Here is a 17,064-nt window from a genome sequence, read left to right on the forward strand (position 1 = left end):
AGAACGAAATGAAACCGTGATTTGCCTAAAAAATGGTCGAGATCCCATGTTAAATTGAACACCAATATTCTGGCCGCTGTGACGCACTCCTTCTCCCTCTTAAGTTTTACGTCCCACGGTTATGCCGGCTAGGCTAAAGGAGACGGTGATGATGAGAAATTAATAAAATGGTGGAATGAAAAAAGCGAGAGGAAACGGAAGAACCCGAGGAAACCCACGCACACGGTGTTTGTTCACCACAAAGCTCACTTAGCGCGCACCACAGGGACCTCATGCACCAGAGGTGAACGCTCTATCACTGAGCCACCGCGGCCCCTGAAGATTTTTGACTGATCTACTTTTGACCCTTCGATCTGACGCCCCTAGTCAAGTTCAAGTAGTTCAAAATGGTAGCCTGTCACATTAATGAAATCCAGTTTTCGGTGATTTGAACAAATAGGTTTCCTTTCGTTCGTTTGAAGCAATCCTAAATGTTCAGTTTTTATTGATGCGACTTTCCTCAACAGCAATCACTGCAAATTTCAATGGTCACGTTATGATTAATATAGTCGAGAGATAAGTTGACAAATAAAAAAAGATATAAATGTGACACTAGATGTTGGTAGGCATTGACGCACATCTACCCTGTCGTGTTTGTTTACGCAAAACTAGCTGAAGTACCCATTCTTCGCACGGGAGGAATGAGTTTATAGAAACTATTTCAAAGATATATTTGAGTTATTTTTATATGTTGAGAAAACTATTATAGGACTTTCTCCCCTCTTTCTCATGGAAATGGAATTTTCTAGAAGGCTGGGACACTTGTCCACTTACTTTTATTTAGGAGTTTTTATACCAATTATCATCTTTCTAACTTAAGGGGGCTTGTGAGATACTTTAGTTTTGGCATAAGTTTTGAGTCCCCTCTTCCTCCTCAGGAGATATAATTATATCAAAGTAACATGACAAACCGCAGTTCGAGATAAGTATTAACTGTATTCAAAAATTCGTTTCAAATGGTTCAGCCGTTTTCCTCTGATATGACCACAAATGAGACCACTTTCATGTTTATTTATAGAGATTATGAAAACAGGATATAACTTATTCAGATTTATGTAATCATATTACCATTTTCCCCTATTTAATAATAACTAATTAATATTTATTTACGATTTCAGTTAATTTAGTTAAACTCAAGATTTCCTAGTTTATCAAAAAGTCCACAATCTCCCAATATTGTAATTTCTGTGTATAGCTGAAAGCCGAAGTACCAGAATGCCACAAGAGAGCTACGAGGCAATATCAAAAAGTTTCGAGATTAATCTGTAATACTCCAACAGATGGCAGCGCAAGACATCTGGTTTATTCACACAATAAGAAGTCAAGGAAGTTGTTGCTTGATACTGTAAGAAGGAAGATTGCTTTGTATCGAAGGAATAATAATGTACTAAGTTTTTTGCACCGTACTCATCGAGTGAAGGTGACTACCAATGATACGAGAGCAGCCAGTTTAGGCCATTTTTTTAATAGATTGAAGATCTTTGTAATTTAACTTGTCCAATCAATCTTCATTAAACTGAGGTCGAATCTCTCCTTCATAAAACGCAGAAACAATTCATTTGGAATATCTTTAGTAATGGTACCTTGTTCATACAAACGTAAAATGTTTCGAGCAGCTTTTGGGAACTTTGGAACTTTGATTGAAAGTGAAGAGAAATAGGTGCCAAGAATGTTGATTTTTTTTGTACTTGGTATTCATAATCATATGCTTGAAAAGAGAAATTAAAATAGATAAATAAGAAACAATGATATACCAAAAAATATAGCTATTTTTTTTTTTTTTTTTTTTTTTTTTTTTAAAGTGTAAATGGAAACAAACTAACTGAACTTACTACCTAAGTCTATGGCCTATGAGACCCAGAGGTTCAGTATTGCGTTCACAAAAGCTCTCCATTGACTTCTATCCTCAGTCAACTGGATCCAGTTAATACTTTGTATTCCTATTTCTATAAGACCCACCTTAATATTGTCCTCCTATCTGCGTTTAGGTCTCTCTAATAGTCGTTTTCCCATTGGATTTCCAGTTAAAACTTTGAAAACGTTCCTACTTTCTTCCCTTCTGACTACATAGCCACTTCTGGAGTCTCCTAGACCTGATGACTTTTTTCTGTGTTTGATAAACGGTATAAATTATAATGAAAACAAACCTACGTTGACATATTTTTCAAGTTGACATCCAGCCTACGTAAAGAGATTTATTTAATTTACCTTAATTTTTACGGATGATTTTATAAGGAAAAAGAAAACGTGACTACGCAAATTGAGAACCTATGATAACTTTCCATTAATGAATAATTTTAAAGACACGAGCAGCTTATTTCATAGTAACTGAAACCTATTTATATTGACTACTAAACTGGCTATTGAAATATACGCCTCCTACTGTAATAAATTGACATTTAAAAATCATAACTTAAAATTATCAGATCATAACCTGTTTCAAATAATTTTGCCTATTTGTGTCCCCAATCCTAATTGTCAATCTGTCCTTCTATTTCATCTCTGATTTACAGTTTTCTATTTACTAGTTTCAATTACATGGGAAAGGAACAGCCATTTTATTTCTGCTGTATTGATTTAGTGCTTCCACTAAGCTGTGGTAGTTAACTGGGCTAGAACTAAAAAAATTAAACAATATTTTTTTCTTATTTCTGGTATTCTCTTTTATGTGAAATTTGGAAAATTATATGAAATTAAAGTAGATCTTTAGTTTGACATATCATTTATCTTAATTAAAACCTGACCTATTAGTATTAGTATTTTATTTTCGTTATTTTTCTTACATTAAGTTCAAGAATACGCATTATACATATGGTTCGGATACGTGATATAGTTACACATGTTGTGATTTACTCCTTCAGAGACTGTTTCTGGCTCTTTTAGGGTGAATCAAATCAAAATTAACCACAAACAAATTTAAATTTACCATGAACTATCATAGGTTGTCTTATTCTCAAATGAAGCTGTCTTATCTCGGTAAATAGAATATTTATTCAGGAATAATAATAATAATAATAATAAAGTGATTCGACGATATTCCTTTAAAGATAAAAAATCTGGAGCGCTATTCCTTAAATCTGCTGATCATCACTCATCCCAACAGATCTCTACAAATTTATTCAGTGAGATTCCACTGATCCGTCACAACTTTGTCCAGCGCCTATCTCTATCGGGAAAGCGTCACTACAACTTTCCGTCAACAAAATTTTAGAGTACCCTGTTGTCTATGGATATCAGTTAGCCCAAAGACGGTTGTTCTTTCTCTAAAAACAAGACCATCACTTGGGCTTTTCTGGCCTAGAAAAAAAAAAATCTAAGAGAATCCTTTAAAAAGTATTTCTGCCTCTGAGGTTGAAAAAATGTACACTTATGTCCAAAATGATTGTCGTATATCTATAACTGTCTTCTTGTAATAATATAACTTGATAAAGATTTTTCAGGGTACTTTTAATACTGATACTTTGTGTATAATCGGGAAATGTATATTTGTGGTAAATTTCATAGGGTAAGAATTATAAATAAGAAAATTAGAATGAATAAACCAAAATCTTGCTAGATGGAGAAGAAAGTCTTATTTTCGTCTTATTGTTATTATTTACTGCTCTTTTGACATGAAATTTGGCACATACATGTCTTTGCCGATTATACACATACAAACATTATAAGAAATACCGGGCGATTTCGTTATCAAATTATATTCCTAAAACAACATATTTATAGACATGCGACAATAATTTTGGACATGAGTGTACATAACCTACTTCCTCCTATCTAGATGATAATAGGAATCACTTATCTCAATAAGCTATCATTCAAGCTTATCCCTAGCTAAACGAAAAATTATTAACTAACTTGGAAATCACTTATTCCTTGCTCTAGCCATCACTAAGGTTAGTCCCTAATTATTTCCTAATAAAAAAGAATAGGAAAATATCTAAAGCCATCACTCAGGCTCCATGTCTTCGGTCATCATTCAGACCAATCTTTACAAGATAGAAAAAAAAAAAAAAAAATCAAAATCAAAGGCAAGGCAGGAACTTTCAACCAACCTTGAGCGGCTCTAACAGCCCTAGATGTCCAACCTGCGATGCGCTGACAGGCTTCTCTTTTTTATATGCTCGGAGACCCTTCTCTTTTTAATTTTACTTATTTTTATTTTCGCTTAAAAATAAATAATAAAAAAAATCTTTTGGATTTGAAAAACCGTCCCGACCCTCTAAAAATTTCCATCGAGTCACTATAAGAAAAAGCTATATAGAAAGGAAACTTGAAAGTTGTGTACGTTAAATGAAGCTGAAAAAAGCAAGTAAAGAAATATACAGTTTGTCATATATACCGTACACATACATGTAAGAAAACAATATTCAAGATAAAGTTGAAAATGCATGGCACACAAATTCGTATATATGTAATTAAATATGTATGTCTGGCTAGACTTACCTGTATTAGTAACCAATGATTTTACACACATTTACACTAATCCTTTAATTTATTCAAAAAAAAAAAAAAATAAAAATAAAAAATAAAAAAAAAATAAATAAGTAAATAAATAAATAAACAGTAAGGGCGAACACTCGTTCTTACACACATTACCTTGATTTGTTTGTAGTACGTATTTACAACATTGCTACAAGTTCAAATAATTATTAGCATTTTCGTATACTACAGTAATCAGTAATCTAATTCAGTTTATAAACATTCCTAATTGAGACATTTAGTTACCGACTAAAAACAAAGGGAAAACAGACATTCTTTGCCCAGTTTTCTAAATTTTCTCGTACTTAATACTGCTTTAATTTTGATTGGTAATTTATTATACTGTATATTCTAATTGCCTTAAATCTGGGACCTTGCCCTTTCTTTGTTTCTAGTGCTATATGAGTATTTATTTTCATTTAAACATTGCAAAATCAAGCTCAGGAATTCTATCATTCTGTAATTCCTGAAATTTTATAGTTCCAAGCTTTCGACTCTCCGATGGAGTCGTGGTCACGAAGGTTAAAAACAGGAAGAAAAGAATAGAAACATCAAGGAGCAGAAAGGAACAGACTTACCAAGGGAAGAGCTGTGTTTTACAGAGAACACGTTGTTCAGTGCGTCAGCGATCTCCAGATGAAATGAAGCAAACTAAAATATGGCGGAGTCAATTTTCACGCCATTCCTGTTCCTTGTTGAAGTTAGAAATGAAGTAGAAAAATTGTTTCTTGAAAATTTATTTGTTTATTTAAAAAAGAAATCAAATTTAGACAAGGGATGGTTGAGTGTCGAATGGGAAGCGGTAATTACAAAATTTCAACAACATTGGCATGACAATTAAAATAACAATATGAATTAGCAACCTTTCAATAAGGAGCGGGAAAGGCGCGCAAATTGACTCCGCCGTATTTTAGTTTGCTTCATTTCATCTGGAGATCGCTGACGCACTAGATAACATGTTTATTGTACAACATAACTTTTCTCTTGGTAAGTCCGTTCCTTTGTATTCCTTGATGTTTCTGTTGTTTTTCTTCTTGTTTTTAACATCCGTGACCAAGACTCCAGGAAAGAGTCGAAAGCTTGGAACTATAAAAATTCAGGAATTATAGAAATCCGTAAGTAGAATATCTTCATTGAATTCTGAAATATAGCTCAGGTTTTCTTTGGCAAACATTAATATGTGAAATATACAGGGTGTTTCAAAACAACACCGACAACGTTTGGGAGGTCATTCCTAACACCAAGATAAGACAAAAAGTATAGACCAACCTGAGTGTACAAACGCTTTCTTTCGGAGTTATAGGCTGTCGAAAACATGAAAAATGAACTTTAAAGGTCCATAGCTTCAAAACAATGGCCTACCGTAGTCGGGTCAAGACTTCACTTAGGAACTAGTATTACGCTATGCAAAAATACATGTTTCAAAATTCTAATGTACTCACGCAACATTTTTTTATAGAGGGAGTTTGGCTAAGGGCATATAATTTGAAGTATTCAGCAACTACCTCTATAAAAATTGTTGCGGAGATATCGCAGGATTCTCAAATATGGATATGTGGATAGGGCACATACTAGTTCCTAAGTGAAGTCTTGACCCGATTATATTACCTTGTAGATCCCATAGTTTTGGAGCTATGAACCTTTTAAAATTAATTTTTTTTTCATGTTTTCGACCATAACTCCAAAAGGAAGCATTTGTGCACCCAGGTTGGTCTATATTTTCTGTTATCTTGGTGTCAGGAATCACCTCCCAAACGTTGTCGGTGTTGTTTTGAAACACCCTGTATATGTACATATAGCGATAGTAGAATACTAATTTTTAAAAAAAAAAAAATCCTTTACACGATTCCTTTAGCTTTGGACCAACAATAAGTCAAAGTGTTTTTTGTAATACAAATATACGTTTACTAACTCTATTGTTTCCCCAAAATATGATTCCATATCTAACATGTGACTCGAATAGACTTGAGTGTTAGTGCAGTACTTTCATTTGCTACAGATTTAATTATCTTTATAGCAAAGCAAATACTTGTAAGCTTGTTGGCTAGTAATTTGATACACGAGTGTTTCCTTTTAGATTTTCATTTATTTTGCGTTACGTTGATAATATTTTTTCCAATTTTAATTTCACACGTGAATTTTTTTTCTTACATGATAAAAACTTACTGCTATCATTTTGTCTGTACCTACTTTGAGTTTTTTTGCATTGAAACTATGGTAAATTATTTGTTATATCCTTAATATTAAAGATAATTTCCTCTTCATTATTCGCTATATATATATATATATATATATAATATAAAATTTGTGCTCCTCGTAGAACTAACCGATATACAAAACTATTTTAAAATTTGTAACTTTCATTGAATTTTTCTTCAGTTTTATAACATTTTAATTTTATTGTTATTAATTATGAATTGTATTTTATTTAAAAATAGTAACTCTTCATAACAATCGATTAATTTTCTCATGCCTTTAATTTTATGTATTAAATCTTACATCAACTTTCAGAAGTCAAGACAGTTTTCATTGCATAAAATTGCAGTTTTTAATTGCAATTTTAGTCAGTCAATTTTGAAATCATTTTAATTTTAATTACGTTTCTTGACATTAATTTTTAATTTATTACATTATTTTCAACTTCCAAAACTCAAGGCAATTTTCAGTGCATAAAATTGCCATTTGTTAATTTTAATTTTAATCAATCAATTTTGAAGTTATTTTAATTTTAGTTACGTTACATTTTTAATTTATTAAATTATTTTTTTCTTTACCTTAACTTTTAATTTTAAGCCGTTAAACTTTTCATTAATTTTTCCAACTATGCATTTGGGACAGAATTTAAGGGCAGACATACGCACAAAATCAGATCCTTATTAATAAGATTCTATTATCTAGTTAGCAATACCTCTCATCCCTCGTGACGTTTTGTAAAAGGCGACTAATAGAAAAGTTCGAAGTGTGTTCAAAAAGTATCGACCCTTATTTGTTTCCGCGTAAATTAATGTGCGGGAGACTTTCTTTAGTGTAGATGTAGTGAGGACACTCATGCGCAGTCGTGAAGTTTTTTTTTTCCGCCCGCAGAAAGTGTAAGTTGCTTACAGTTTGCCAACGAGCGAAGACGTATTGTGAGCGGTCGTCAGATTTTAGTTTTTTTTGCAAAATGACAGAAAAACTTGAGAAGCGATATTGTATCAAAATTTGCGAAAAGCTTGGCGATACCCAAGCGGAAATCATTCAATTGAATCGTTACATTCAATTTTGAACGAGAATTGAGACATGAGGAGAGTGTCCGCGAAATTTGATTCAAGCTTTCATTGCTGTATGTCGTCAGACTCCTTATTCACCCGACATGGCTCCGCGTGACTTTTGGTTATTTCCCAAGCTGGAAATGCCACTAAAAGGGATGCGATTTGAGTCCAAGAGAAGACATGTGGAATACGACGGCATGGTTGCTTACCATTCCAAAAAAACTGCGTTCCAGAAGTGTTTTCCAACAAAGGTGGGAGTGTTGAGAGAAGTGTGTGTGCATTATCAAGGAGAGTACTATGAAAGAGATTGGTGTTTCGGATCCCCAAATTAATAAATGTATTTTTGCCAACCAAAGATTCGATACTTTTGAACACACCTCGTATATATAGTACTATAGAATTACAGAAAGATTTTCTGAATTGAAGTAAGAAACACTATCTTTTACTTTTTATTCATTTATTTTATATTAGGCAAAATATGGTTTGGAGTAATTACAGTTGCAAACATCATTTTCATATATGCAAATTTAAATATTGATGTTATTTATTACATCTTGTTTGACCACAATAAATAATTCTTATTCTTACACAGTTGCATTTTGTTTCAGTTACCATTACTTTCGCCTTTTTAGCATTTATTACATTATAGATTGATTTTTTTATTTAAATAATTATTGCAGCTTTCTTCTATTTTCAGATACCAACAAGTTGTCGGAGCAAACTAAAATTGATACATTATGCATTTATGCCATCATAGATTATCAACTTTTAGTTTTGTTGTTTATGAACCTTCTTGTATGATCATCAGACCATGAATCAACAATCGCTTAAAAGCCTGCAAAAGTACAAACGAAAGAAATGCAGTCAAATATTACTACAGAAAACTCCACTATTCTTGAAAATGTTGGCTTACATCATGTTGCAAACATCACAATTAACAACGAAAATGCCTCTGAAAATGGTCAGATCTGTTCCACTGCAAGCCAAGCATTTGTTGTTGCTCAGAATGTTGATGTCTCCTCAGACAAGAATGTTCAACCATATATGCACGTTCCGGCTGAAATAGTACAAGAAACTTCAGGTCTTGTGTTGAGAGTTTACACAACGCCCGATCAGCCACCTCAAGAATGGCTAGTAAATATGGGTAACTCTGGACCAGAAGCTGAAAACTTAGTTGCTCAACAGTTGAATAAATTTTATGCTTTATCCGTGGAAAATGTAGGAAATGTTGCTCAATCTACTGAACAACCAATCGTTCCTGCTGAAACGGTTACAGTTACAAATGGCAGCTATGTTAATGAGCAGTGCTTTGAAAGTTACACATCGAATGAGACCCAGCAACTACCATCTAGCAATAATGAAGAAGAAAACGTAACTCATATAGAAATTATAAGGCCACGGTCCGGAGCAAGAAAAGTTGCAGGTGCTAATCGTGTTGTACCTCTGATTACCAATGTCTGGGGAAACAAGAAGCAAAACATTAAAGAATGTACATTGTCAAGTGTGTACAAGGGGATTCTAGAAAGTATGGACGGAAGAGATGATTGTACATGTGAAATTTGTGGGAAGGAATTTTTGTCAGCAACTCATCTAGCTCATCATGTAAAATCTTCGTATAATCTATCAGCAAATTTACAGCAGGTACGTAAAAGTGATCATATTTATTTGTTTAATAATATTGTTGTAGGCTTTTGAATCAAATTTTAGACCAAATTAAAAACCAATTTTTTTCTCTCATAAATTATATTAAGTTAGCTAAACGCAAATGCAGTGTGCTGAAGACAGATAAATATCTATACATAAAAATGCTAGGCTTATATGTTTGTGGTTAAGAAAAGTTTATATGTTTGTGGCCAGTCCTTTCGACATTGAGTTCTCGGGAACCATAGGCTCTAGAAAGAAGCCGTTTTCACTGATCGATTCCAAATTTTGTGTAGATTGTTCAGTTCTAATTGAATATTTAAAAAATGGCCTTTATTACATAATTTTTGGGGTACATTGAAAGTGTTGAAATTAAAAAAAAAAAGCATATCATATACGAGTTATACATTCCAACATCTCACATTTGTATACGGGGTTAGTATATCTTTCCGGAGTTTGTTTCATGGTCAAATGATAATGAAAAACGAAGGGTAACCATTTCTCCAGTCTAAGATGATTCTTCATTGTTTGGAGTGTTTTGCCCAATGAACACCATATATCACTGACATTATAATTAATTGTGTGTGTAATGTATTTGCTTATTACATACTGCATGCACACTGATCGTACACGAATTAGAAATCCCAATCGGAAGTAGGCTCAAATCTTGCAAACGGTGCTAGATATTGAAAAAATAATCGAAAAAAATCTTCTCTTTATGGTACCCCTTGCCAATTTTTATCAAGACGTCTTTCACTTGTATCTGTAAAGTGACATGTACAAATGTTGTGAGGAATGACAAGGAGATTCATGCTCATATATGAATGATGCACTGTGTAGAAAGCGCAGATTCAACTAGTAATAGTTAAAGTTTCATTGAACAAACGAAGGTGATTTTTCTCATGATAATTTGGACGGTTTTAAGTGATCATCACAATTAAAAAAAAAAAAAAAAAAAAAAAAAGTTTGAAATCTAAATCCTACGTTGAAATTAGAGTGAAAATGTGAGCCTACGTTACCAAATCTTTCCCTAGACCAGCTACACATTTTGACTCTGTTGCTCACCTCCTTTTGTCATTTGAACTGTGTCATAGCTTACGTTTTAAAATGAAATGAAATCTTTTATAATGTCCCACAGTTATATCCTGTAGGCTAAGAAGACAAATGATGATCACAAATGAATGATTATGGAAGAGCTATTGAATGTGAATAAGGGAGAAAATTGCCCTTAAACAACCCAGTGTCTGGATTAATGAACACCCTGATGGATTGCTAAAACTGTAAAAACAAGCTATTTCACATTCTATGTAATAACAGGGTCTAGATTAAAAATGAATAAATAAATAAAAAAAATCGCTTTATTGAACATGAGTTATATACTACAATATGAGTAAAAAGCTGTGTTGAATCTTTCTTTGTATGTAAATTCTTAATAGTTTTCTCGTAATAAAGAAAATATACGTAAATCTTATTATAAAACGAGGTAAAATCGGACATTTGTAATCCGCCATGTGAAGAAAACAACACACAGAGTATTTTCGCGAACAAGGAAATGCATACATAAAATCCGCTGTGTGAAAAATAGTTCACGAACGTTATGAAATAATTTATGAATGTTATTAAACACACATTGCTGTTTTATTTGGTAAATGGCAGTAGACATCTCTTAACAGTCAGAACAACTGATGAAGACACAGTTATTGTGTTGAAACTCCTATGTGATTGTGTTTATATATATATATATATATACTTATCACATAGCATTGCTCAGTGTGCTGTTGCATTTAGTTCGACAATGTGGGAACAAGGTCTGATAGAATAGTTATGAAACCGGAAATAGTAGAAACTAGTACAACTTTTGGTTTCAATATTGTTTCTATGGAGTAAGAGCTAGCGAGAAACTCTTTTTGATATAGATTCAGTGTTCACAGAATGGATTTGATCTCTGATCTTATCTCTATATTACAGTCAGATTAATAGGTTCTACTACTTCCGGTTTCAGTTTTGAATTCACGTAGTTTGGAAGTCTATCATAATTTCACACTGTGAAACGAAACAATTATTATTTTGTTGTTTAGTAATTTTTTTGTTTGTATCTTTTTCTAGTGCTTTGTTTGTGGAAAGAAATATGTATTTGAGAAGAGACTAAAAGAACACCTATCAACGTTTCATGGTATATCATACCCACAACTAATATGCAAGATATGCTTTATGGAATTTACAACTCCAATAGAACAAAAAGCTCATGAAAGAAAACACGATAAGAACTACATATGTCATGTGTGTTTTAAGCGGTTTGAATCTGAGTACTTTCTGCAAGAACATCACGAGGAGCACTTAATTAACGTGAAACCGTTTGAGTGTGAAAAGTGTGGGACAAGATTCAAGAATAAGACTCTGCAACGAATACATGAGAAGCGTCACGTCAATTTATTGTGCAATGTTTGTAACTTACAGTTTCAGGATGATTTGGACTTGCTAAAGCACGTGAAGGCCCACGGATGTTTTGGGGAAAAGTCTTTTCTCATGTATGTGACTGAGTTGGACAAAGAAGAGAATGAACTACAAGATCTTGTACAGTTGTATCTAAAAATTGAATCTCAAGGCGTTGTTAACACTTACAGCTCGTCATTTAATACAAACAGTGTTCAGAAAGCAGTTGCAAATTGTTTAGGAGATATGGTTGTATCTGTCGCGGAACACCTTCATCTCAAAGATGATGTTAATGATGGAACTGAATCTTCAAATGATGATGTAGTTCAGTGTAAGTTATGTGGAATTGAAGTTTCAAATTTGGAAGATCTAATTGCACACAGAAGACGGGTACATATCCGTAACAGGACGTGCCCACTGTGTAAGAGAAGGTGTCGCTCGGTAAGTTTAACATGGAGGCATATAGCAACCCATATAAAAAAGAAACCATCGTATTCAACTGTGAAAGCGTCTGTTGAGGCGGGAAGATGTGCTGAAGTGGAAAACAAAAGTGCTCAAAAGAATAGCAATGCTTGTGAAATATGCAAAGAAACGTTTGCCACGTCTGCTGAGTGTTTCTGCCATCTGCAGTGTCATCTTTCGTCTGAGCAAAGCAACTCAGTAGAATGTGAAATTTGTAAGAAAGTATTTCCAACTCGAGGGAAACGAAATAATCATCTTGAAACTGTTCATAAGGTAATATTTTTAATAATATATTTTTCTTTCTGCTGAGTATAATATTTTGCCTTCAAGTATGTTGTTGCATGGTATGTCATACACTTACATCAATGTCTTAAGCAACCTCACAAAGAGTTAAACGACAATTTTCACTAATTACAACGCACACAATCTCAGCATGTTGATCGTCTGTTGACGTAGAAGGTCGTCCAGTCTTGGGACCTTCGGCAACCGAACTTCTGCCCTTCGTCAGACGCTTAAAGCAATCAATCATAGCACTGCGTTCGGCCCATATAGTCATACTTCTATAGTTGTTTAAGAATTTGGGATGTTACCGTGAAAGTTTTTTCCAGTTTTATCCAAGATTTCACACAGATGCGCTGTTCCTCCAGTTCTTTGATTGGTACATTTTTCTAATCCGACGAGCAGCTTATGCACGACGTCATGCAACGTTTTGTTTCTCAATAAGTGATGCATAGATCGGAACCTAATAAAAAGCTGTGTTTTTAGCAAGATATGCCGCTATATGCGCACAGTAGTCGGAGCACGCCACCTGCACCCGTTGGCCCGCTATTTAAAAAGTTCGGTTTTCAGAACACCTTCTAAGTTGATTACGTACGTCTCTCCATGAGAATGTATTAGTTTCTGAACACTGCTTGAAAAAAGTTACGTTTAGTTCCATTAACTTGTACAGTCATGTTCGAAGAACACATCCACTCACCTCTTGTTTTAAAAGCTTTCTACCTAAGACTACACTTAAGTACGGTAATACTTTAGTTCAGGTGCGCAGACAGTGGGAAAGGCGAGGGTGCATCCATGTGCCCTCTGAACTTATATTGCATACCATTTACTTCTAGTTGAGGGGAATGTTTTAGTTTGAAATGAAGTTTTTTAAACAGCCGAAGAAACCACACATTTGGTTAATTTTACTCTGTTTATTGCGTAATCATATATATTATAGGTTGTATAGTCTCGAAAAATCAATCACTATCACGGATGTTGAAAATAAAAGTCATTGTTTCAGTACTAGCTCAAGAATTTTTTTTTTTTTTTTTTTTAAATCTGTATAAAAGAAGTCTCATCAGTTGAATATGCATCAAATACAAAATTGGCCAGACGTAAATTTAAAGTTCTTCAGTAATTTCGAAAAACTTGTTAGAAGTGAAATTAAAATACACATAAAAAGTAACTTATTCACATTGATACTTGTTTTATTAGTAAGTCACACACTGGCTACAAACTGGAAAACTATAAATTTTCTGGTGAAATGCGACAATTATAATTATCTATATTTCTACATTTTTTTTATTTTATTTTTTATCAGACATACTTCTACAAGGAAACGTTTATATCAATATAACTGGAGAAGTTCCCTTCTGCCAAACCGCTTTATCATTCTTGTTTAGGTAATTAGGTAGTTCACATATAAGCTAGCAGTACATCTCTGTGTGAAGCCCTAAGTAGAAATCGATGACTGTTGTAAACCTTGTAATTTAAATTTATTAGAAACGACAGTATATTCCAAATCGGTAAATCAAACCAGTGTTTTCCCAATAGCAGCTAAAATTACTTTGAAGTTTAGTGTTTTAATATTCTTTTGTCATTTAGATGTAATAATTTATACTATATTCCATGAATAAACATATGTCGTTAATTAGCTAATGGTAGGTAAACTTAAAGAGACATAAAATGTATTTGTAATTATCCCAAGAATTTCTGAATGTGATAGACAGATGGAGAGATTGATTTTTAGACTTTTTTATTTCACTTTTAATATTACTACCTTGTTAGATCAAATATTTGGTATATTTACGTACAAGGATTTTAACTGAAATTTAAAATGTTTTTAAATATAAATAATGTTACAGTGATTTTTATCTGCAGATAGAAGTAATCTCACGCCCATACAATTGCGGAATCTGTGCTCGAAAGTTTCAGTTAAAGACAGCCAGAGACAGGTAAAGAAAGTATGCAAATTTCATTTGAATTGATTAGACTTAAGATATAATTCAATTTACGTTATTGGTTTAAATGTAATATTTTGTTGGTGTATGGTATATCAGAAAAGGCAGGGAAATATTTTGTGAAACAAAATTTTGATACAGGAAGAGTACTATCTTTTTCTTTCTTAAATATTTGGGTTCATTAAGTACAGTTCAAACTTATGTCATTGTGGTATAGGTGCAGTGAAAACTCTGGAAAACGGACACCGATGAGACATGATTATTTGTCTGTAAATGAGAGGTTTCCGTTACAGAGAGGTTACACTAATTTAGGTTACTATCTTGTGCGGTAATTGTATGCAGTGTAGAGTACATTCAGTGGTTATAAGAGTTAATATATAGTAAGTACATTAGTTATAATAGTTAATATATAGTAAGCACATTAATTATAAGAGTTAATATATAGTAAGTACATTAGTTATAATAGTTAATATATAGTAAGTACATTAGTTATAAGAGTTAATATATAGTAAGCACATTAATTATAAGTAGGGCTCGGAAGTTGAAGACCTAAAAATTGTCTAAAAAGGACCTATAAAAAGACCGAAAAATATCTTTAAAAGAAACCTAAAAACTGGAAAAAGGACGTAAAAATAAGACCCAAATCAATTAGAATTACAGTACATATTTAATGAATATAAGCTCAAGAAATATAAGCTTCTGGTAGGTTAATGGTCTGTCCTTCCGCAAACTGAAGTACAAACTAAAATGAGAAATCTTCCTCCTCCCTCACCTTCCTTGCTGGAGGATATTGTTACGCCATCTTATCTGACTTGTGATTGTTGCAGATCTGGTCTTATCAGCCCAGTCGTTGAAGAATGTCTTTTCTTTTGAATTTTCTTTACTAAAGAGAAGATGTTTAAAAGGTGGTGATTATTCGAGTTAATGGCCAGTAAATTTATTGTCGAAAGATGAAGGGAGAAAAAAAAAAAAAAAAAACGTTAAGACCTAATGAAAGCTTAAAAAAGACCAATAAAGAAACGCTGGAAAAGGCAGAAAAACACAAATAAAATTCACCATTTTTTGGTCTACAATGACCTAAAATGAAAACACATTATGTTAAACCTCGTCTTCGGGGACTCGTAAAAAAGAGGATTTTTCCTCAACCTTTGGACCCTAGTTATAGGAGTTAATGCATACTAAGTACATTAGTTATAATAGTTAATATGTAGTAAGTACATTAGTTATAATAGTTAATATATAGTAAGTACATTAGTTATAAGAGTTAATATATAGCAAGTACATTGTTATAAATGTAAACATTGGTTAATATAGAAATACTATACTTAATTTTCGAATTGCGTGTGGATAAGAGGGAGATCATTCTCTATATAGAAACAAAAGTATCATTAAGAAGTGTGTTCATGTGAGTAAGTAATGCAAGATATACAGCATGTTGGGTAAGTCTCTCGAGAAATTTGTAAAGTAAGGGAAATTCCGCATAAAATTCTTGTCAATATTGTCAATCTGTGTTATTACTCTCGTAAATTTAGTTTGAGATGTAGCATTAATTGTAGTAGAGTACTTCGAGTACTCCTAGATTGTTCTCATTAACGCAGGGTACATCTTATATTACCCATGTTGTTAATGCTAGAAGTACGCACCTATAATGTGCTCTTAGGTACTGTTAGGGAATCTCTACCACTGATTGTTAACGGTCAATCAGAACCGAGAATGTAAATGATAAGATGTAAACAACTTGTGTTTCCAGTCATAGATATGCGTATTTTAGTGTTATTTGTGTAACAATATCTCAATTATGTGAGTCTAAGTGAGTGACTGTTCTCTAGCAATAAAAGAAAAGAATAACAGATCCATACCTAACGTTGTTGATGAATTCTGCCAAAACTTGGACGTCCACCAGATGAGTGAAGTTGCCAATATTGGGTAAATGTCAGTCTGGACGAATACTTGGTTGATTGTTGTGGTACTACGACGAATATATATTACTTAAGTACCTAGAGATCCATACTAGAGCTTGGTGTCTCTCTACAATTCTTTATGAGTATCAACGAGTGACTTGATGTGATGAAGAATACACCTTCTGTATTCTTTCTGTATCTGTCAATTTCTGATGTTTTTATCAAATTGACTGGAGCATTTATACAACTGAAAGGCACTGTAACTCATTGTTATCAAAATTCAGACAGAAATCATTATGTGTGTGTACGAGATTTCCGTGGAGAAATGATTGTTAACCAATACCTTTTACAGACCGAGCATCTTGTCAACACTCAGCATCTCACGTAACTTACATAACGTTGTCCGACCAAATGTGTATATGTTTACAATAACATTACAATTTCTAAAACGCTTACGTTATCATAACATTTTTACACACATCTTTCTACATTAACTACATTCACAGACTAAGTTTTGTGAAACAGCAACCTCAAAACAAACAGAAATAAACTTTGGTAATGTTCAAAATTAAAATTAAAATATACAATAATTTTACATACTAATACTGAAATATTAAACTACTTAACAATATGACTAGCTAT

At 32.9% G+C, this 17,064-nt stretch overlaps 1 protein-coding gene across 5 annotated transcripts in view; it reads left to right on the plus strand.

Moving 5' to 3' along the window:
• Positions 1–17,064, plus strand: part of LOC145684150 (uncharacterized) — a 183,169-nt gene that overhangs the window by 80,018 nt on the left and 86,087 nt on the right. For all 5 annotated transcript variants that reach the window (XM_081756104.1, XM_081756103.1, XM_081756100.1 and 2 more), the window contains exons 2-4: positions 8,464–9,407; positions 11,514–12,575; positions 14,442–14,515. In XM_081756104.1, the coding sequence (XP_081612230.1) occupies positions 8,625–9,407; positions 11,514–12,575; positions 14,442–14,515 (1,919 nt within the window). In that variant the 5' untranslated portion in view covers positions 8,464–8,624. The remainder of the gene's footprint in view (positions 1–8,463; positions 9,408–11,513; positions 12,576–14,441; positions 14,516–17,064) is intronic.

Source organism: Thermobia domestica, chromosome 4 (genome assembly GCF_964235325.1).
Source record: "Thermobia domestica chromosome 4, izTheDome1.hap1.1, whole genome shotgun sequence".
Lineage (NCBI taxonomy): Eukaryota > Metazoa > Arthropoda > Insecta > Zygentoma > Lepismatidae > Thermobia > Thermobia domestica.